The sequence below is a fragment of the Epinephelus moara genome, chromosome 4, assembly GCF_006386435.1.
Source record: "Epinephelus moara isolate mb chromosome 4, YSFRI_EMoa_1.0, whole genome shotgun sequence".
Taxonomy (NCBI): Eukaryota; Metazoa; Chordata; class Actinopteri; order Perciformes; family Serranidae; genus Epinephelus; species Epinephelus moara.
In genome coordinates this window covers 2,894,720-2,916,281 of record NC_065509.1, presented here as the reverse complement: position 1 = coordinate 2,916,281, position 21,562 = coordinate 2,894,720, and the positions used below count along the sequence as shown (strand labels likewise).

General features: G+C 41.5%; 2 protein-coding genes across 3 annotated transcripts; one reads left to right on the top strand and one right to left on the bottom strand.

Annotated features, from left to right (window-relative positions):
* Positions 1–5,290: 5,290 nt before the first annotated feature.
* LOC126389338 (G2/M phase-specific E3 ubiquitin-protein ligase-like) lies at positions 5,291–13,248 on the top strand. The gene is made up of 15 exons (XM_050042980.1): positions 5,291–5,364; positions 7,214–7,336; positions 7,948–8,201; positions 8,300–8,410; positions 8,640–8,762; positions 8,895–8,972; positions 9,444–9,491; positions 9,560–9,685; positions 9,785–9,955; positions 10,462–10,553; positions 10,791–11,101; positions 11,496–11,674; positions 11,775–11,947; positions 12,037–12,251; positions 12,699–13,248. The coding sequence occupies exons 4-15, from the start codon at positions 8,381–8,383 to the stop codon at positions 12,941–12,943; spliced, it is 1,791 nt and encodes a 596-aa protein (XP_049898937.1). The 5' UTR covers positions 5,291–5,364; positions 7,214–7,336; positions 7,948–8,201; positions 8,300–8,380; the 3' UTR covers positions 12,944–13,248.
* Positions 13,249–13,990: 742 nt separating this feature from the next.
* On the bottom strand, positions 13,991–17,459 carry LOC126389342 (uncharacterized). 2 transcript variants are annotated; one of them, XM_050042988.1, is made up of 4 exons: positions 16,789–17,459; positions 16,293–16,528; positions 16,013–16,197; positions 13,991–15,253 (listed from the first exon to the last, which is right to left on the bottom strand). In XM_050042988.1, the coding sequence occupies exons 1-4, from the start codon at positions 17,042–17,044 to the stop codon at positions 14,485–14,487; spliced, it is 1,446 nt and encodes a 481-aa protein (XP_049898945.1). In that variant the 5' UTR covers positions 17,045–17,459; the 3' UTR covers positions 13,991–14,484. The 2 variants fall into 2 exon arrangements, with proteins under 2 accessions (XP_049898945.1, XP_049898946.1); XM_050042989.1 differs by having other exon boundaries at positions 16,335–16,528.
* Between the last annotated feature and the right edge of the window lie 4,103 nt (positions 17,460–21,562).

The following is a 21,562-nucleotide window of genomic DNA, read 5'->3' as shown; positions in this document are numbered from 1 at the left end:
TAAACGTCGCGTGGTGGTCATTTTCGATTAAAGGCCAACGTCTCAGCGACGTCTTGGCAATGAGCAAACGCTCTCCCTGCTACGTCTTAACGATCTAAACTTGATACATCGGGCCGATGTCGGCCAGATGTATGTGTGCTATCTGGGTATGTCCGCTCCCTGTCTCACCTTGACATCCAACGGACTTCTTCTCCACTTGCGAGAAACAGTGATGTGGTCAATCTGGTTTTCTGTTTTTCCATCTGGCGAGGTCCAAGTAGTCTTATGGATGTTCTTGTGAGGAAAATGGTGCCTCCAATGACAAGGCCGTTGAAGGAGCAGAGGTCTGTAAACAGCTCTCCATTTTCATTGCAGGTGCCCATGCCTTGCTTTCCCACGATGAGCTCGTTGCCTGTGCTGTCTTCTCCCACCTTTGCATTAAGGTCTCCCATGACGATCTTCAGGTCTCTCCTTGGTGTGCGATCAAGCAAGTGTGGCAAGAGGGGGGAGAGGGAGGTGGCAAGTAGTACAGTACAATATACGCTAACAAGTTGCCAGACAACGCCACTCTGGGAATTTCACTCAGAGAATTATTATCTTTCACAAACAGGACACACAGGTTCGTTTTACTCAGGCAAGAGACGTGGTTCAAGGTTTTAAATATAGTGTACACTTTATTAATACAAAATAGACTCTTCTAAAAATGAATAAAACACACCAGGAAAAAGAAAAGGGGAGAACCAATCAGAGCTGAGGCCTATTGGTGGGACAGAAACTAGTGAGAGGGGGGAAGGATCCCAAAAATAAAGAGAAAACACAAATCGTAGACACGTGACAGACACACCCTTTAGTGAAATAACCTGCTTCCCAGAGAAAACAAAGCACAGCACACACGATGGGGAGGGACACCATCACCCAGTTCACCAGCACCGCCACCACCACCACCGGCCTTCAGCAACTGAAAGGGAAATAAAACAAATTAGTGGTATAACACCAACCAAAAGAAATGAACAAAAATATGCAAACTAATGGGCAAGTTACAACACTTACAAACGACTTAAGTAAATTATACAAATAACTGCCCCAAAAGAGAGCAAATTAGCAAATAAAGATAACAAATAACTTCTCAAAACAAAGGGCTAAATTGCATAAAGAAAATAACCAAAAATCAACCAAGGAATTAAATGGGAAAATACAAAATGAACCACAATATAAAATGAACCAAAATATGCAAAATAATGGGCAGGTTACAATGGCTACGCCAGAATAATTAAAGCAGAAGAAATAAACCCAAAATTATACAAATAATCCAAAAATAAGGGGGAGTGTAACCCCACACTTCATTCATCCATTAAAATGAGGGGATGAACCCAGGTAAGAGCCGGTCTGCAGAGCCACTGAGCAGCGCCAGTAAGGCAGCATGAATGCACCGCTCTAAGGGCACAGAGCCCCAAAGCAGCCCAGTACCCAGCAGTGCAGTCAATGCAGCATAAACAAAACCATATAAAAGTGAGGCAAGACAAAGCGGCATAAGCAACGCCACGTAGAAGTACAGGTGAGACAAGCAGCAGAGGCAACGCAGCAGAGACAAAACAGCGGAGACAAAACAACAGTGGTCCCAGTCAGCTGATTATGACGTCACACGCTACAGCTGTAAATTTGAACAGCGGTTTACAGCTTCACCTAACAGAGATAAAGTTAGCTTTACCGATCTACACGGTTGCAAGCTACATTAAAAGCTACATACCTTTTCACAGCGACAGATACACACACACACACACACGAGGTGGGAGGGAGAGAGGGACCCATGCAGCTACCAGCCTTTACCTGTGACCACTCTAGCGTTAGCCAGAGAGGTGGACACAAAATAACCAGACGGCACACACAGGAGCCAGGGGCACATGAACCGCCGCTCTGCAGTACAAAATACATGCCTTAAGCACAACAAAGAGACCAAACAATGGAAGAGAGGAAACAGTGAGCAGCCATACCTGTCGAGGGCAAACACCTCCAACCCGGAAGTGACGTGTCCAGTGAGAGCGCAAAAAGGAAGAAACAGGGGGAGGACCACAGCTTTTATACACTGCCAACTTAATGACTGGCTCACTTAAAGCGGCAACGTAGTGGGAATTATTTTTCCCCTTCCTCAGCCGCGTTGGTTGGTGCGTAGCATTGGATGATCGTGCATTTTCTTCCCTTGGAGTTGAATCTTGCTGACATAAGCCGTGGAGACACGTTCTCATGCTATCAGTGCCTTTGTAGCCTCTGGTGTCATCATTAATGCTACTCCTTGGGTGTGGTGATAAGATACACCTTTATTGATCCCGCAATTGAGAAATTCCAGTGTTACAGCAGTCAAGGGTAAAGTTGATGTTGTATCTCCTCATTTTGTTTGCCACTTGAGCTGATTTACTGCTCTCATACAGGTTTCTGATGTTCCAGGTCCCTATCCTGATTTTTTGCCTTTGTCGTCAGTAGGTTTTTCAGTGAGCCGGCTTCCGTTAGGCTTTCCCTGGCACACGTCATAGGCTCTTTTAAGGAGAAATTTCTCCGACCAGGCTGGGGCTTTTGTGTTTTTGCGGTTTCTGTAGCATAAAAGGTTTTTACAGGTTGGGGTTGCTAGCCCCAAGCCCAACCTTCCACTATTTTGTGGATTGTTCGTCCCCTGCCCTACCTATTGTCTTCCAGGCAATGGATTACAATCTCGTACCACGTGAGCCCAGACAGGTTTCGGGTCATGTACAAGCTGCCTCGGCATGACAAGCCCAACCAACTCCTGCTACTGTGTAATGAAAAGCTGCGACCAAGGCAAGCATTTTATACCAGCAGCGTGAGACAGTATAGAGAAGTATGCTTTATGAGTTGTAAATTTGTTGTGTAAAAACAAATTAGGAAGCTGCTACTGAGTGTTGAAGTGTAGAGTAGATGGCTGTCGGAGCTAACATTAGGCTGTACACTCAGTGCTTAGCTGTAGGCCTCAGCTAACTGGCTAACTGTTTTAAAATGCTTTTGTTACTCAGCGTACAGTAAGTTAAACTGCTAGTCTCGGTGATACGTATTTAACGATTAAATTGTGGAGAATCTAACAGAGCTAACAAAGTGCAGCATCTCCATATTGGAAAAAATTCTGCATGTCTATGTGTCATGCCCGATCTAAGTAGCTAACTGCTGCTAGCTCAAGCGATTAGCCTACAGCAGAGCAACAGTCAGACCTGGGGTGGAAGTAAGACCTGCATAAATTTGTCAAAATGTGTGGCTGCACGAGTTTGGTTGTGAATCGGCTTTTAATACACGTTTTATGGAAAATGTGCAATGTTTTTTTTGGTTTAACTTGGAGCTCTGTTACATGGAGGCCATTCACAATATCATCACTAAACATTGTAGTTAGTCTGAATTATACGGCGGCGGAGGTATTTATATGGTAAAAGGACATTATGGGCTCTAGTTTCCCGGCGCAGCGCAGGGTGGCGAACCCTGCGCAGAGCTAGTTTCGAGCAGCGCAACCCGAGGCGCGCTCAGTTTGGTAGTTTGGCAGACCGAGGTGCGCTGAGATGGGTGTGGCGGCGCAGCAGGGGGAGGTGTCGACAGATCCAGCTTGGCGCAGTGACAGTTTCGTGCCAAAAGGCTTCGCCGAAGGTGCGCTAAAAGCTCGCGAGCTGAAACCAGGTCTACTGTCAGCACAGGGGGAAGCAGCCGGTGTAAGTGGAAGTTTGGCTGACCGGCGGACAGTGCGCACACGTCACCAAAACCTCACAGGCAGGTTTCCAGAATGTCAGGCACATTGACAATAAAATAAATAGCCACAAAACCACAATTCAATGCAACTATCTGCAATCAGCACATAAATGTATCTCTATATCGACTGTCCCGTCACATCTGATGTCAGATCAAAGGGGATTGGCACCGTTTGGCACGTTTGGCACGCGTAATGGAAACCCAACCTGATTTGATTAACACAGCTGCAAACTAATAAGTTCACATCCCTCTCAGCCAACCACAAACAGCCACAGCATCAGATAGGGAGTATATATTCAGCACTGTCATCTTAGAAAAGTCAAAAGAAAAGAAAAAGAGTGAGACTGCGAGAGAGAAAGAGAGAAACGCAACATTGATTTACAATTGTGGTGACCTCCTCCCAGGCTACCTTTGCATCATCAACCCGTGGGGGTCTGCTCACAGTTCCGTATATTCGGACACTGTGAGCTTGGACCTCCCGGACCAAAACATCAGTTTCCTCCTGGGAGAAGTTTGGCCGTCTGACGCTGCTGCTCTCTTCTGCCACGGCGAATTGAGTAAACTCTCATTACGCCTTCGTGCGGCGCATTTAAGGGCAAGGAGAGGGGCTCATTTGATTGGTGTGATGTGGTGTGTGTGTGTAAAACCCACTCCACGCCTTCTCTCCTCCCTCTTTCCGACTTGTGCAGGTAGGAGGGACGGAGGTGGGAAAGGGGAGTAGCTGCGCCAGCACGCACAGTGTGCCAAACTTGCAAGATCCGCCTGGCCACACCCAGTTGGCGAAGTGCAGGTGCGCTGCGCCTCCGCCTTGCCCGGTCTGCGAAACTAGAGGCCTGTGTGGTGTGTCTGTCTCTACATGTGTTTGAATATGTATGTTTGGTCTGCTGATTTTATAGGGGACAACACTGTATAGAGTTTAAGATGTTGACCAAGGATGGGTACTGACACCCGGTACTAAATTTGACCTGGGGCTAAATTATCAAAGGCCGTAGTATTGATAAGCTCTGACGCCATCGGTTCTTTTATCGGTACATTTACACATTTTGGTTTAATTCATTATAATCCTGCAGCCTCTCATCTGCGCTCTGTGCCGGGGCTGAAAGCCTCCACATACACACACATCCACACACATCCACACACACACACACACACACACACACACGCACACACACGCACACACACCTACACGACATGGTATTTGGTGAACAGCTGAGTGGCCGCGGTGGAAATAAAGTGAAGATAACTCAAAAAATGGCTCGAGTTGACGGCAGCTACACTCGTTACTGTAAGTGCAATTAAACCTTAGCCAGTAAGAAGCCAATAATTTATTCAATACATGTGTTCAGTATGCATAAACATGTAAACATGTTGTCCACAATCTCTCATCCACCGACACTACAAGGACAGCACGCTAGTTCGGTTGATAGCGAATTGTTACTAATAAGCTCAAATGACTGCTGTCTGTATGCAGACTAACTTAGTTTGACACTTATCTTAAAATTGGGCAGATACTTTTAAACTGAGCTGCTGGCTGAGACAAACAGCCCCTCCTCTCTCTACCAGTGCTAATGTTACTGGCATGCAGTGAATCACATCAGCAGAGAGGGAGCAGGACAGAGGGCAGGAGGACAAAGGACAGGAGGACAGAGGGTATGGCAAGCCGTTTTAACATTTAATCGATAGGCTGGATATTCATTACTGATATCTGCAACATAATTTTGCCTAGTCAAAACTCTTATTCAAGATATCTGTAATTAGATTTTGCCCAGTCAAAACTCTAATTACAGATATCTGTAATTCAGTTTTGACTAGTAGGATTCAAACTATTTTTGCCATTCATGTGTATGGGGTTTGTCATTATAGATATCTCCAATGTAGTTGTGGATATCTACAATTGTTATTTCGGATATCTGCAACTGAATTGTGGATATCTGTAATTCCAGTTTGAGATATCTACAATTTAATTTTGACTAGTCATAATTCAAGTTCAAGATATCTTTAATTATCATCAATTGAAGATATCTACATGGTCCTTTCTAGATATCTTGAATTGAGTTTCAGATAGTCAGAATGACGTTGTAGATATCTTGAATTCGAATTATGACTAGTCAAAATGACGTTGTAGATATCTGTAACTGAATTATGACTAGTGAAAATGACGTTGTAGATATGTGTAACTGAATTATGACTAGTCAAAATGACGTTGTAGATATCCGCAACTCAATTATGACTAGTCAAAATGACGTTGTAGATATCCGGAACTGAATTATGACTAGTCAAAATGACGTTGTAGATATCTCAGACTGGAATTATAGATAGTCATAATGTAATTGTAGATATCTATTATCAAGTTATTGATATCTTGAAATCAGTTTAGATTAGAGATATCTGAAATTGCAGATATCTTTAACGCCCATTCTGCCTAGTCAAAACATAATTAGAGATATCTTGAATTAGAGTTTTGACTAGGCAAAATGACATCACAGATATCTGTAATTATGTCAGAATCAGCGCTGCGCGCCAATACGCCGCTGCTATGGCAAGTGGAAAGCGGGAGCCATTTTCTCATCAAGCCATACCACCATGTCAGAGCAGCTAGAGGAGGCAGAAACTCTTGTTTTTGACAGAGTTTTTAACGCTGCAGCCCGTGCACGACAGGAGCTATCAGCGAGAGATGGTTTACTGTCTATAACAAGACGACTATTTCGCCGTCAACTACAACGAATTGAAGTCGGAACAGGTAGTTTTAAGGCTGCCACTGTGGGTTAGCACTATGTTAGCTAGCGTAAAAGTTGGCTCTGTAGTCACACTAATTACACTTTTCACACGTTCTCATGCCACACGTCCATTACCGAAAAACTAATTTACAAGTGATAATGTCACGACACGAAACGAGGACACCGACCAAGCATGGACAGGCAGGTACACAAAGCAGCGATTCATTCAGATGGTCCGGAGGAAAGTGGGAAATATGGATTATATTAGGCTATAAGTTATGTATTATATTGTAATTTACTCCCATGGATGTGTGACAAGTAACGTTAGTATGTAACTTAACAGACAGAATTGACTAGTTCATTTTCGTTTAAGAAAAATTCATCTGAATTCATTTAGTTTCATCCTTGCCCTATTGCAGTTGTTGGGGTGCTTTTCTGAAAATATGTTGTTTCATTTTTTATTGTGAATGCGTGGCATTCCTTCTCCCGTTACTATTCCCCTTAGATTGAGCTCAATCAGCGACTCTTCTGGCAGTAGTATAGAGTTACTATGGTTACGGGGACGCTCTGCATAGCTCCGAAATTCTTGTGATTCTCAGTAACAGAGTTGCCAGCTTTTACTCAAACTAATTTTTGGATGAGTAACTGTAAAGTGGATGAGTAACTGTAAAGTTACTCAAGTAATGTGCAATTATTCTGTGTTCTGTCCCCTTCTGGTTAGTTACTGGTGGAAATGTTTTAGCTAGGTCTGACTGTTGACACAGTTGTGTATCTGATTTCAGGGGGATCTAGTGGACGCAGGGCAAACCCTTTTTGGCAGACAAACCTTTTCCTCCTGTCAGGGCCAGATATTGAGGTTCTACCCCCCAGTTCAGAACTTGCTGAACTCTCCAAACTTGGATTAGGTAAGTCTGAGATTTAAGTGCATACAAATTGAGTGTTATTTGCTTTCAATCCCTCTAAAATATGACACAAAGACATTGGGCGAGGTTTATCTGTTTCTTGTAAAGAAAACCATGTAATGAGCTGCTCTGACTATTACATTAATCTGAGCCTGAAAGTGGTCCCTTTTGCTGCTTAGTGGCTCTATATAGGAAAATGTTTGACTTTGTTGGATACATTTAGCATTAGCTTTTAAAATATCGAAGACCTGTTTTACTCTCTCTCTCTGTATTTTCGTATAATTTTCCATGTCACACCTAGGAGTAGGACCTAGGAGTGTAAGGTGAGCTTAATTTTAAAGCTGTAGAATTACTACAAACAAATTCTCTTAGGTTAATGGTAGTCATATACTGTGAACAGGCTTAGGTTGATGATTATATTTATAATTATAGCTGAAAATATGACAGACAGTTTGGATCCTTTTTATTGTCAAACTTATCTTCTTTGAAACTGGCTTCTCAAACATTCAAGGCATCTGAGCAGTTTGGAGAGATCTTGCATATACAGTACCAGCTATGAATGTACGACTTTGCCACTAGAAACATGACACTGATGTTTGCATTTCCATTTTTAGGACAACCTGTGCATGAATCCACAGAGGCTGGACAAACAAGGTCAAAGATTGAGTTAAACTGGAGTTTATCTGAATTGAACAACTTTGTTTGCCAAAGCTACCCTCTTGTCAGTTTAAATTTGGTAGGCTTTGAATTGGCAAGGACGGGCAAAGGACGCAAGATCCAGAAATTACAAGTCAGTTCTGTGAGGGAGCTCAAACAAGCAGTTGGCAAAAGCAGAGTTTACATTCTACCACGGGCTGCCATATTGCAGGTATGGAATTATATACACAGGGATTTATATCATGTGTCATAGAAGTGTTCTCTGTAATGTTTTTAGGTGAAGTTAAAAATCTCCCTGTCTACCCTCAGTTAACATCACCACCCTCTGCCAGGTCCCAGAATTCATCCCCACCACTCTCCACAGCTCCAGCAGTAGATGAGACCTCACAAATGGCTGAAGAAAATGTAGTTTCAGATCAGGTAAAACTGATTATGATCCAAGTATTTTAGTTATATGCAGTGTTAAGTGGCAAATATAAATTTTCAGTTAAGTTGGGGATATTGGAAAAGGGCATACAATACTTTACCACTAAGATAAATAGCATTATAAATCGAGCATCCAAGAGAGATTATTTTGAAAGATATTACTGCTGTATGTTTTTATTTCTCTTCCTGAAGCTGACATAATTTGTTTTCTGTGTACCGCCAGGTGACACCTACATCCTCTGCCATATCCCAGAATTCATTCCCACCACTCTCAACTGCCCCAGTACAAGATGGGACCATCCTTGTGGCTGAGAGTACCCAAGCTCAAAATGTAGTTTCAGATCAGGTCAACCATTCTGTCAATTTATATCTTAGAATTTTATTTTATTTTTTTTCTTTTCTTTTCTTTTTATTTTATTAATGTGTGTCTGTACTATTTTATGGTGATTTATGAGGAATGTCATTTTGGATGATTTAGGCTCTTCAAGAGTGGCGAGCAATACATGCCCAGCAAGACCAAGAATATAATGAAACCTTGTTGGAGGACCAGGAAAAGGTAATATTCTCAAAGTGTTTTTGTTGATGTTTTACATGCTCATACAAAAAGCATTGTGAGAGACATTTTTGTGAAATATGTCATGTTTGTTTTTGGTAAAACTCTCGCCACTTGGGGGAGTAGGTGTGCTGACAATTAGGCAGTGAGGGGAAGTGATTTAATCAAGGTGCAACTTCACACAGGTGTTGCTGTGTGGAAGCAAAAAGTTTTTTGACCGTGCTCAAGGCAATGTGGAAGAGGAAAAGTCTGATTTTTGGTTTGTTATTTTGTTTATGTTAGTAAAAATGGACTACACAGCGGATTGCAAGTAATAAATCCAGTTACCATTGAAACTAATGGACATCTGTCTTTTGTTACGCACATGTCTTAAAATAGTCTAACAGCAACTGTGGTGGTGGCCTTTTTTTTGATAGGCAAAGGGTCACTACAAGCATAAACACTTGTTTTTTATATGTTCTTTTTTTTTAACAGGAGATGAAGAAACGGGCTTATCAGGCCTTTGAGGAAAGACGTCAAAAGGTTTGTTTTTGTAGTGTTAGCTTGTTTTAGTTATCAACCGTTTTCTAATGAGAGGAATCACATTTCAGGCTATTCAAGCAAGACGTCAGCGAATGGCGGCATGTGAGGAACCCTCAGATGGGGTGTCGTTAAAATTTAAATATCCCAATGGATATGTCAACATGAGGAAATTCTGCTTGTCTGAGACAATTCAGGTCGGGTGTTCAGCTTCACAAAATATTAAGGGTCTTCTCAGTGGTTCGGGCGGTTGTAACACCTGACTGGTATAACACTGTGCGTCATTTTTTTATTAGGTTTTGTTTGACTTTGTTGGTCAACATGAAATGGCCAGTGAAATCTTTAAGGTGCAGGAAGCCACATCATCAAGATCAATTGAGAGCAATTCCTTTGGGTCAATAATGGATCATGACCTAAAAGCATCCTCAACTCTATATGTACTTTGGCTTTCAAATCAGGATGTACAGGTAAATGTATGTTGCATATCTTACGTCCTGTCTCAGTGGAATCTGTGTTTGGTTCATGCGAGCTCATCTATTGTGCATGTTTGTCTTCAAATAAGGAAATTATCTCAGGTCAGCAAAATGATGGAGCTTATGCCCTACACCATGCATCTCTTGGTCAGCCACTGCTGTCTGTGCCCTCCACCCAGCCTCCGCTGTCTGTGCCTTCCACCCAGCCTCCACTGTCTGTGCCCTCAACCCAGCCTTCGCTGTCTGTTTCCTCCACCCAGCCTTCGCTGTCTGTCTCCTCCACCCAACCACCACTCACTCTGTTCTCCACCCAACCACCACTCACTCTGTTCTCCACCCAGCCACCACTGTCTGTGCCCTCCACTCAACCACCACTCACTCTGTTCTCCACCCAGCCACCACTGTCTGTGCCCTCCACTCAACCACCACTCAACCTGTTCTCATACACAACAGACATCCAAATGCTTGATGATTGACCACTCACTCCTCCATCTGCCCAGGATGTAGTCATTATTGTTGATGAACAAGAGGAGCCAGTTTCACAAAATCTGTCACCTGTATCACAACATCAACTGGGAGGACCTGTGGATGAGTATGTTTCTTCTCATTAACCCTGCCTGCCTTTATTTTGTTTTGTTTGTCTGTGTGTACATTTCTCTTAATCTATATCACACAAAGGACTCACTCTAACCCAAAGTAAATATACTATATAGTCAGTGTGATGTTTATGTCCTGTTGCATTTAATCATGTGAGCCCAAAAATTAGAACTGTTTTAAAATGTGGTACATTTGGCATATGAATAAAATGCATTAACTTTTTTGGTTGTAGGACTGATCTTCAAAACATATTGACAAAACTGGTCAGCAAAATTGATGAAAGCTTCTGTCCAACCAGCAACCAAATAAATGTGTGCAGGAATAATGTCTTGCTGTGTAGCCTGCGAGCATTCAAACGTAGGAACTTCAACCCTGAAGCAAAATTGGACGTTGTGTTTGTGGATGAAGATGGCAATGGTGAAGGGGCAGTTGACGAAGGTGGCCCAACAAGAGAGTACCTAAGGCTGCTGATGAGGGCCATCCACCAGTCAAACATCTTTGAGGGCCACGAGAAAGATCGGCAGTTATCTCTTGATACTCAAGGTAAGTAAGCCCATATTCTCATGACTGTCCTTTGGGTCCTTGCAAGTTTATACATGGAAACAAATTTTTAAGAAATGCTATCCCTGAACTCTTTCTCCTGCCTGATTTGCCAGGTATTATCTTGTGTTATCATTGTCTGGGTATCATCTTACTTGTATCTGTTATTTTTGTTTAATAATTATTTTTGCCTTGAACTCTTTATTCTGTTTTTTACCTGGATTCTTCATTGATTCATGTTTTAAATTGACCTTTTACTTTTTTTGAAATGTGCTATAACAATTTATCATCTGTTGTAGCACTAATGTCAGTCATTACAATTTTAAGACATTACATTTTTAAGGCATTAAATTTTTAAGAACAGAACAACAATTTACAGCTTTTTCTTTCATTTTAGCTTTACAGACTAATCTATACACATGGGTGGCAAAAATGATAGCTGTGTGCGTCGTTCATGGAGGAGTTGGACCACATTTCTTCTCTGAAAGGCTTTTCCAGCAGATCTGTGGGATACCAACATCCCCCACCATTGTAGATGAAGTTTGTGACCATACCTTCAGGCAACAGTTAATCAAAGTAAGCAGGAGCTTATTTTACATTGAATTTACAGTCTGATGTGACACAGCCCTCAAGTTGCTTTCTATTAAATTTCTAATAAGAAATAAACTCTTTTTAGATACAGGAAGCGACAACGGTCCAAGAGGCAAACAGTGCCATTGCAGAAGCAGCAGACAGTCTCAGCATTATAGGCGCCTTGAGACATGTCTCCAACCTGAAGGAGAAGGACTCCCTTGTCCAGTCTGCTGCAGACTTTTTTGTCAATGGAAGGATGCAGACTGCCCTGGACCAGTAAGCATTTTCCCATCCTGTCTTTGGTCAGATTAATGAGACTGTCATTAGCCCGGGAAAAGTCACAAATGATGTAACATGTTTTACAGGTTTGTCGAGGGGTTTAGAACCCTAGGATTACTGGAGGAGCTTAGAGAGAATCCAGCAGTGTTCCATAGCATGTTCGTCAGTGAGGAGAGGCCACTGCAGGCGAAGGACCTCTTCTCTCTATTTGGAGTTGACTACTCTGTGCAGGGCAGCAACAACAGAGCCAAAGAAAACAGCACAATATGCTACTGGCGTGACTGGCTCATTGATGTCGAAGGTATACTATTTATGGCATCAGTTATAACTTCACTTTCACTTTCAGTTTATATCTTTTATTTATGAATGGTACTGCATATCAGTCCAGGTATTATATATGTAAATTTGTAGAAGATGGATGTAAAGTGTTTTTTCTTCTGTTAAAGTTGATGGAGACATCCAACTGGTAAAATTAGCTGACATTGCACCACATTACATGTTCACGTTATTGCACTGGAAAGATGAAAATGTCTTTAACCCTCAGGGACTGTTTTCCAGCTGCATCAAGGAGTGAAAGGCATTACATACTGTTAGCTGTTTAGGTAGAATGAAACAAGTACTAACAAGAACTACTTAAATTTGTTTTATTTTTTAAAATACTTGTGAAACAATTTTGTCATTCATACCTATACAAGGTTAGTTGGTATATGTATATACCATATATGTTTCACCACTTTCTGTCTTACAGAAGGAGAATGCAGTCCAATCACACTTGAGAAGGTACTGGAGTTTAGCTCTGGAGCCTCAACGGTGCCTCCACTCGGATTTCCACACCGTCCACAAATTCACTTCATCCACGAGGCCAACAGAGTGTTTCCAGAGGCCAACACCTGCCTCCTAATCCTCCGCTTGCCCATACATAGTGATTATGAGGACTTCAGGAAATACATGAAGGAGGGCATTCTGCAGGCCCCTACTTTTGGTGTTGTGTGAACAGTCTCTGAAAGCAACAGTTCACCTACAACATGTGTCTATGCATTTATGTTTTTCTTGCTACTGTTCCACTGTCACATGTGACACAAAGAACTTCATCAAATACTGTTCCACCAAAAAAAACTGTTGCTGTGCAGAGTTTTGCGATGTTTGTCAAAGTTTTAAATATGATTTCAAACAGGCATTTTATAATGTTTACAAAATTGACCATGTTTATATTAGGTACAACTTGTTGAGAGTTAAAATTAAGTGTAGAACTGAACCGAAATAAATGGATTGTTTAAACCTAGACCTGGGGTGTCAAACTCATTTTCACTGAAGGCCACATCAGCATTATGGTTGCCCTCAAAGGGCCAGTTGTAACTGTAAGATGGTATAAATGTAACTACTTCTTAACATATTTTTAAGTAACTGTCTCTGTATTTGATTATTTATTCAATACATGATTTACAAAAATAGTATATGTATTTGCATAGATGTAAAAATATACGTAAGCACATTGCTTTTTGACTCACCGGCCAAGTTGACTGGTAGATGAAAAAAATCCACTGGCCAAGCATATTTTTCATTGGCCAGATGCATATTGGGTGAATTTAGTATTTAATTATTAATAAATGCTGCAGTAAAACAACTTGAAAATGAGGTATTTGAAGACCTGTTGTACAAATTTGTTCATTTTGATAAGATTTTTTTTATAGAACTGTAAAAATCTGCCTATGTAGAAATGACTGGGATATTATTCTCATTTTAGCATTAAAAATTATGTAATTAAAGAACAAGAAAGTAATTTTAGATGTAGACAGATGTATGCAACAGATAGAACAAATAGAAACTTTATGACTTTACGATGTGCACTTGAAGTCTGTCAGTGCCATGCCACCTGGGCGATTTACCATACAAAGTCATATAAATTTTACGCGGGTCACGTAAATGCACCATGAATTCCCTGTATGTGTGACAAACACAGACAGCAGAGGACAGAGATAGGCCTATAACTGACACCAAAATGCAGCAGAGACTCATAGTTTTTAAATCGATTTATTCGCCAAACAGAAAACTGACCCACTTTTGGAGCTTGGGGGGTGTTAATTTTGAACCCTGCATCCAACTAATGAGAGATGGTTTGAAACATTTGGCTGCATGGAACACATACACCTGTAAACAAACTGAATACACTGCTACACATAAAAAGTGGTATACTGTATGTAATTAACTCAAAATAATAACTTTATGGTCAATGTACGCTTTAAAGCAGCATAGACTTTTATTTTAAGACAATCATATACAGCTTACATAGGCTCTGGGGGCCACATAAAATGACGTGGCGACCCGTATTCGGCCTGTGGGCCTTGAGTTTGACATATGTGACCTAGACCATTGCATTTGTTCTATAAAATGTTGAAAAATGATGTTTCTCAAAGCTCAAGATGGTGTCCTCAAATGTCTTGTTTTGTCCACAAACCAAAGATATTCAGTTTACTGTCATAGAGGACATCAGACATGTCATATGGCATCCCCATTTGAAAAACGGGTTAAAAGTCTTAGGTTGCCATAACATTTGAAATTTCTGCACAGCATGTCAGGTACTTCATCTTCAAATCAGAAATGTGATCAATGGCATGAGAGATTGACTCCTGTTGCTGCTGACTGAGATTGATTCGAGACTGCTCTACAATTACAGCTGGAAGATCATCATCATCAGTAGCAGGTAAAGAGTCAATTCCATGCTGTGCCAGAACTGCCTCCAAATGGTGTGGGCTGTAGGGATTTTCCCCGAACACATTGTTGGTCGCTGCACTGTCTCTTGCCATATTTGAGAGCATGCCTTCCGTCCATATTTGAGATGGTGTTCGGTTGTTTTCCGTGCGCAAAGCATGGTTGTTCCAGGCCTCCCTAAAGAGCTCCAGACTTTTTTGAATCTCAGGAAGAAAAACCATGCTGAGTGAAAGCTTGTGAATGTCATTACTGGGATCCAGAAGATGTGAGTCTTCAAGAGAGTAGAATGTACTGTAAAAAGACTGCAACACATGCAAAAACACATCCCTCCAAAGACGCTCAATTCTCTGGTTGTGGATTGATTCCCCAGTGATGAAACTCCGGCGCTCGATGCCCTGCACAAGGTTCATGAATAAAGCCACCTGCAGGTTCTCACCACCATAATCCGATCGTACTCTAGAGGGTAGTCCATAATGGCATGTGGCTTTAAGAAACTGAGACAGTACAGTGGTGGCACGGTTGTTTGTGTTGCAGTTCAGATAAGTGATCAGCCGAGAGTGTCCATCTATGGCACCATGAACTGCAAAGCCCCATCTAAAATGGTGAATACAAAGACAAAACAAATGCTTGTGGTTCATAAACAAGTAACTATTAAAGTGAGAAACAGAATTATCAAGAAATTAATAACAACACAAAAAAGACCAATGAAATGGTTAGAAGGTGTTATGACAATACAGTGTTAAATGTCAAATGTAATTTTTAATGACATAGCAGAAGAAATATTTGAGTTGCAGCTTTCATTCGTAAGACTCAAATGAAACAGGCTATCAGGATTGTACATGTTTACACTACAGCTTTAATAATAGCCTGTTTCTGTGATCTTTATGTATTCATTGTGGATAGATAGTTTTTATGCTGCAAATGTTTTTAAAAAGCCATCATTTAGGCAGCCTGTGAGAGAAAGTGAGAACACTCTGCTTTTGTGTTGTCCCCTTTCCCCAAATTATCACAATTATAAAACAGTGCTGCCATTCCAAATGAGTAGAATTGTGTGTGTTTGTCCTACCAAGAATGGCAGCTCTCTCCAAATTCACACGCAAGAATTCTAAATATTATCTTTTATAAGCTATACTGGAATTGAATATTTGTTTGTTGGTTTTCTTGAGAATGAATGAAATAACATTAAGGAAGAGATAGTCTGCTTTATATTTATCAGCTGATTGCTTTCCCATATAATCTTTTAATGTGTGCTGCATGACCAAATGTTGACTACCTGACCCATAGCTGTGACTACATCATTACAGTATAGAGGTCACAGATAATGGTTAAATATCAATTTCATGATGAATTCACCTTATGAGGCGCATGTTCCCATCTATATGCCACAGGCTATTGGGGTAAGGTGCATGATACACCCGTCTTGCCACAGTGCTGCTCCACCTCCGAGCAGCAGCTGCTGGGTTTATGTGGGCCAACATCTCACGCACCCTTCGTCGTGGAAGCAGCAATCCATCTGCACGTAGCAAGCCTCTCATCATCTGAAATTGTAGTAATCTTAATTACTAAATGAATACAAATTAATGTTTTGGAGCAATAAAACTGTAAAATACAATAAACCATCAATTAGGCCTACCTCATATCCAGAGTTTGGATACAGGCCTTGAAGTCGTCTTACGTGACGTTCAAGTTCTTCATCATCTATCACAGAAAATCTTCTCCTCACTGGTATCCCAAGCAATTTTGTCCTCTTGTAAAGAAATGATGAGGAGCATCCCAAAATTTTGGCTATTCGTTTCACTGTGTTGCCTTGCTTCATGAGGAAGTCAATTTGGTCCCTGGTCACATGAATGGCTGGTCGCCCTCGCCGTCCTGAAACCAAGGAAAAAATAGTGTTCATGACAAATGAGATTCAATCGAGGTTATTTCACAGAAAAATAGCTACAGTTTTAACCACGAACCAAGTCTCTCCCTCTCTCTCTCTCTCTCTCCCTCTCTCTCTCTCTCTCTCTCTCTCTCACACACACACACACACACACACACGCACACGCACAGTTTAAGCAATTCCTTCTCATTAACATTAAATGTTACATACGTTTGTAAGTAAATGTTTGTAAGTAAAATAAACCCACCTGAATTAATGCGATGGGCCGAAAACCCGACATATTCTGCTGCTACTCCAGCACGCGAGATCCGTGTTCTGACACCATCCAGACTTCGTCGTAGCTCCTCAAGCGTGTGTGGAGACAAAACATTTGCAATACGCTGTAAATTTATATTACAACTGTCGAGTGAACGAAGCTCTCGTTCGCCACAAATCCCTTGATGATAAGCTCTTTCAATTTCATGGCATTTTCTAACTATCTTGTCCACAACTGCAACCGCCATTGCCTCTAAGTCTTAAAATCTTGTTGAAAAATGGGAAGCCTATGGCAAGCCTCGCATGAGGAACGTCACGTGTTGACGTTTGAGATATCTCCAACTATTATTCTGACTAGTCAAAACTGAATTACAGATATCTACAATTGTCATTTACGATGTGTGACGAGTTGACTATCGTTTTGAGTGACATCATTGCTGATATCTGTAATTAGATTTTGCCTAGTCAAAACTGAATTACAGATATCTGTAACTGTAGTTTTGACTAGTCAGAATGACGTTATAGATATCTGTAATTCAGTTTTGACTAGTCAGAATGACGTCATAGATATCTGTAATTCAGTTTTGACTAGTCAAAATGACGTCAGAGATATCTGTAATTCAGTTTTGACTAGTCAAAATGACGTCAGAGATATCTGTAATTCAGTTTTGACTAGTCAGAATGACATTAGATGGATTACTCATGAATGCAGAGCTTTCCGATGATATCAAACACATCATTGTGCTGTCATCCCATCACGCTATAAATACAGATCAATTGTCTACTAAATAAAAACCTGATGAATTTCTTTACAATCCATTATACAGATCTTGTTATCAGTCACTTCATATAGTGAGGAATAATATTATTACTCTTTTTCTGTTATCTTAGATGTAAATATTGCATGTTTCTTTCAAATAAAACACATTTTTGATTTGTGAGTGAGTCAGTGGAATTTCTTGCAATAATGAAAAAATACTGGCAATCATGTCCGCCTGGCACGAACCACATGTTTTGGACAGCTGTGAAGTGACAGAATGTCCCACCATCATGGTTCTTATATTGCCAGATTCCAGAGAGTCTCCCCTCTTCATATATGGCAGAATATGTCAACTTCCAACTTGCTATGGTGAGATACATGTAAAAATGTAAGAATTTAGTAACACAGATTGTTTTTTTTTCATTGATATAAAAAATAATATAAAATACAGGCACATAGAAGGACATGAAATGATGGCAAATCTGGATAGCCAAGATTGTCCTGAAAAAACAAAACAAGATATAGCATGTGTATGTAGCCTTTATAATGACTGTGAAATGAGCTTAAAAGTAAAGGCAGTAAAAAAAGAAAAAAAAACGCCTAGGGCCCAAAGTTAATGTTTCAGAGCCTACGCTACAGTAGGCTAACGTTAGCCATTAGCAACTGGATGCTGTGTTGTCATAACATTATGAACTGAACTGAACTTCTTTGTCATTTTTATGTGCAGCACAACAACGAAATGACATTTCGCATACCCCAAGCAAAAACAAACAAAATATTTAAAAACAATTTGTGCAACATATAAGAAAGAACATATAGTGCAATAGTAAGATGAAAAGGGTCGACATTTCACAGTCAAAAACTCCACATCCTGAGAGCAGAACTGGGAGATCCTCTTCACATCACAGCACCATGAATTGTTTGTGTATATTGCCAGACAGCCACCACGGAGCTTACCAGATGATGCAGCCTCCCCGTCTGCTCTATGTAGTGTTAGCCCCATTAGCTCAACACCAGAGTCTGATATGTTACCATTCATCCATGTCTCAGTGAACACAAGGACGCAGCAGTCCCTCATTCCTCGGAGAGTGGATCTCCACAGTTGGATGTAATCCATTTTTGTGCCCAGCGAGCAGACGTTCACCAGAAGGACGCTGGGAACAGCTGGTTTGATGGGATTAGCTCTAGAGCTTTCGCTTCTGTGTCCTGTCACAACGCTGCCGGCGCCTCCCTGTCGAGACAGCTCCAGGTGAAACCATGGTCATCTCAGGGCTAGCTCGACATAGCAGGCCAAGCTTGCTACGCATCCTGAGTTCTCTCGGTTGTAGCGTTAGATCTCTGCAGCGGTTTTTAATGTCTGTTAGAAACTCGTGACTGTATTGCACTGATGAATTTACTTCTTGTTGCACCGTGTTTACTTCGCCGGTGTACGCAGAGGCTGCCGCAAGCATTGGTCGCACCGCCATGTTGATTCAAACTTCGAGGCAAACTAAAACCTGTCAACTCAGCGACCATCTCGTCCTTTTTTAGCTCAGGATGAAGCTGCATCAGTCTTTGCCATCGCTCGAAAGCAGAGCCGATGTTGACCCGAGTTTTGGCTTTTGCAGCATCGAGTTCTCTCTTAGTGTAAGCTTTTTCTGCTGTATTTTTTCTTGTGCCAACTGATTTCCCTGTTGAAGCGGCTGGAGGTGGAAGTGGTGGTTCGCATTTGTCTGCCATTGTTACGAAGAAAAGTTTATATCCACAAGCGTACCTGTTACTTGTTTTATATCTATATCTATATATAATTATGAGTTTTTATCTCTGGTGGATTTCACTTACATTTTAGTGTGCCATCAGCTTATTAATAATATTTTAACCTAAACAAAAAAAGTTTAAAATTTCCAAAAAGGTAAGTGTTGCCTTAACTATCAATTTGGAATTTTTATTAATAATTAAATTAATAACAGTAACCAAATTTAATAGTAAAGCCCGAAGGATTTCGGAGTTATTGATGCAGCAGAGGTTGACTATTCATTCACCTGTGCAACATTAAACAGACAGCAGGTATGAGTCCAAAACAATTATATTTATTCATAAAATAAGCAAAGCAAAACACAAATTCTAACTAACTAACTAACTAACTATATACAGGCTTGGTGTATATATATGTCTGTGTGTGTGTGTGTGTGTGTGTGTGTGGGTGGGTGGGTGTGTGCGCGCGCGCGCGCGCGCGAGAGAGAGAGAGAGAGAGAGAGAGAGAGAGAGAGAGAGAGAGAGAGAGAGAGGCAGGTGTGGCAATCAAAGGCCTACAAAACAAAATGGCTGACAACAGAGAGCTACAAGATGGCCTAATCAAAGCTGGCTTCAGATTGGAGGAGGTCTTGTCTGACCATGTGGTCAGGACAGGGACAAAGGAAGAGAAGTGGGAACTTTGAGTTGCCTCTTTGGGTGTAGCTCAGTTGAAAGCCTATTTGCAAATGACTCTATGTGAATGTGAAATGTGTGGGTCTGGATCAATACAGAGGATGTTTAGTTGCATGCAAGATGTTGTCTGTGAACAGCATTAGCATACTAACATGACATAGCTTTGGCCAAGCCAACTAACCGATGACCTAACTGCAAACAATCACAACAAATACTCAATAAACAGCATTAAATCACATACAACAAGTCAAACAGTCTTGCGTAGCCTGTAAAGCTGTGATAAGCTATGCCCAGTTGTTACATTACCGATCCTTGAATTGATGGAGGAAAGAGTCGCTTTGTTGTGTGCTGCTCTTGATAGCCGGCAGAAGAAGGCTGGGAAGAGCTGCGGTTACAGAAGCAGTCTGTTGTTCCAAAGGTGCAGATCTGAGGAAGCTGGTCGCTTAGGGTCTTTGCAGAGTTAGATGCTGGGTGCTAACTCAACTTGGTTATCCTTGTCGCTGGAAAGTTAGTTGCAATTTCAGGTTAAGAAAGTCTGTGAACAATGGTCAGAGCTTGTTGGCAGCCCAGGAGAAAGAGGTCTGTCTAGGCCGGTGTTCTGAAAGTTTGCGCTACCCACTCAGGATGAGCTACCAGTAGCTCATCCTGTCAGACTAGTCTGATGAACTAAGCCTCTCACTCGTAATGACCTACCCTGGCAAAAACATTGTTTAGTGCTACTCAGGTCAGATATGTGTAAGAAGCAGACATACAGCCTATATAAATGTAATGTAAAGTAGAGTAGCTCATTCTGTCAGGTAGGAAATATCTATCAGAATGGACTATTACCTCTATAAATGTGATTAAAAATATGGTAGCTCATTCTGTCAGGTAGGAAGTATCTATCAGAATGGACTATTACCTCAGTGCGACATCTGTCTCTGATGGGCACAGGCTGGACTACAAAAATGACCGGGTTTATCCTTGGCTGTCCGGGCACACAGAGAGGACGCACAGGACGCACAGGAGAGGGGCAGACCAGTCATCCAGCGGGCTGTCAACAGATGAATCCGGGAGTGAGGCCATCTCCAGCCAGGCACGTTTTTTAGGGCCACCACCACTGTGCACCATTGAGACCAGAGGGGCCGCAAGAGAAGGCCGACACGACGGGGAGGTAGGAGACGCAAGCAGGCACACAAGGAGATCCCCAAGGTCTCGAACATAATTAATTTATCTAAGAGACAGCTTAATGATCAAGAAACTTCTCTGTTATCGAAGGGCTTGTCCTTCATGCCGTCTAAAGAAGCGGATCCATTTACGACAAAAGTTGAACTCTTTAAGTTTTTTCGTACAGTAAAGTTGAGATCGTTCTTTTGCAAAGACCCTGAACACAGTTCTCCTTCTGTGCGCTATGATCCAAGTATTGCAGTGGGAGGGACTGTTGAACTACGAGCCGACCAGAGATTTAAACCTAAAAGTACTTTCATCGCCCCAGTGACAAGTCTGTCAAGTCTGGGCTTTTGTCTTCTGACACTATCAGAATCAGAATCAGAATCAGAAATACTTTATTGATCCCCGAGGGGAAATTATTTATGTTACAGGTGCTCCTTGCAAGAGAGGA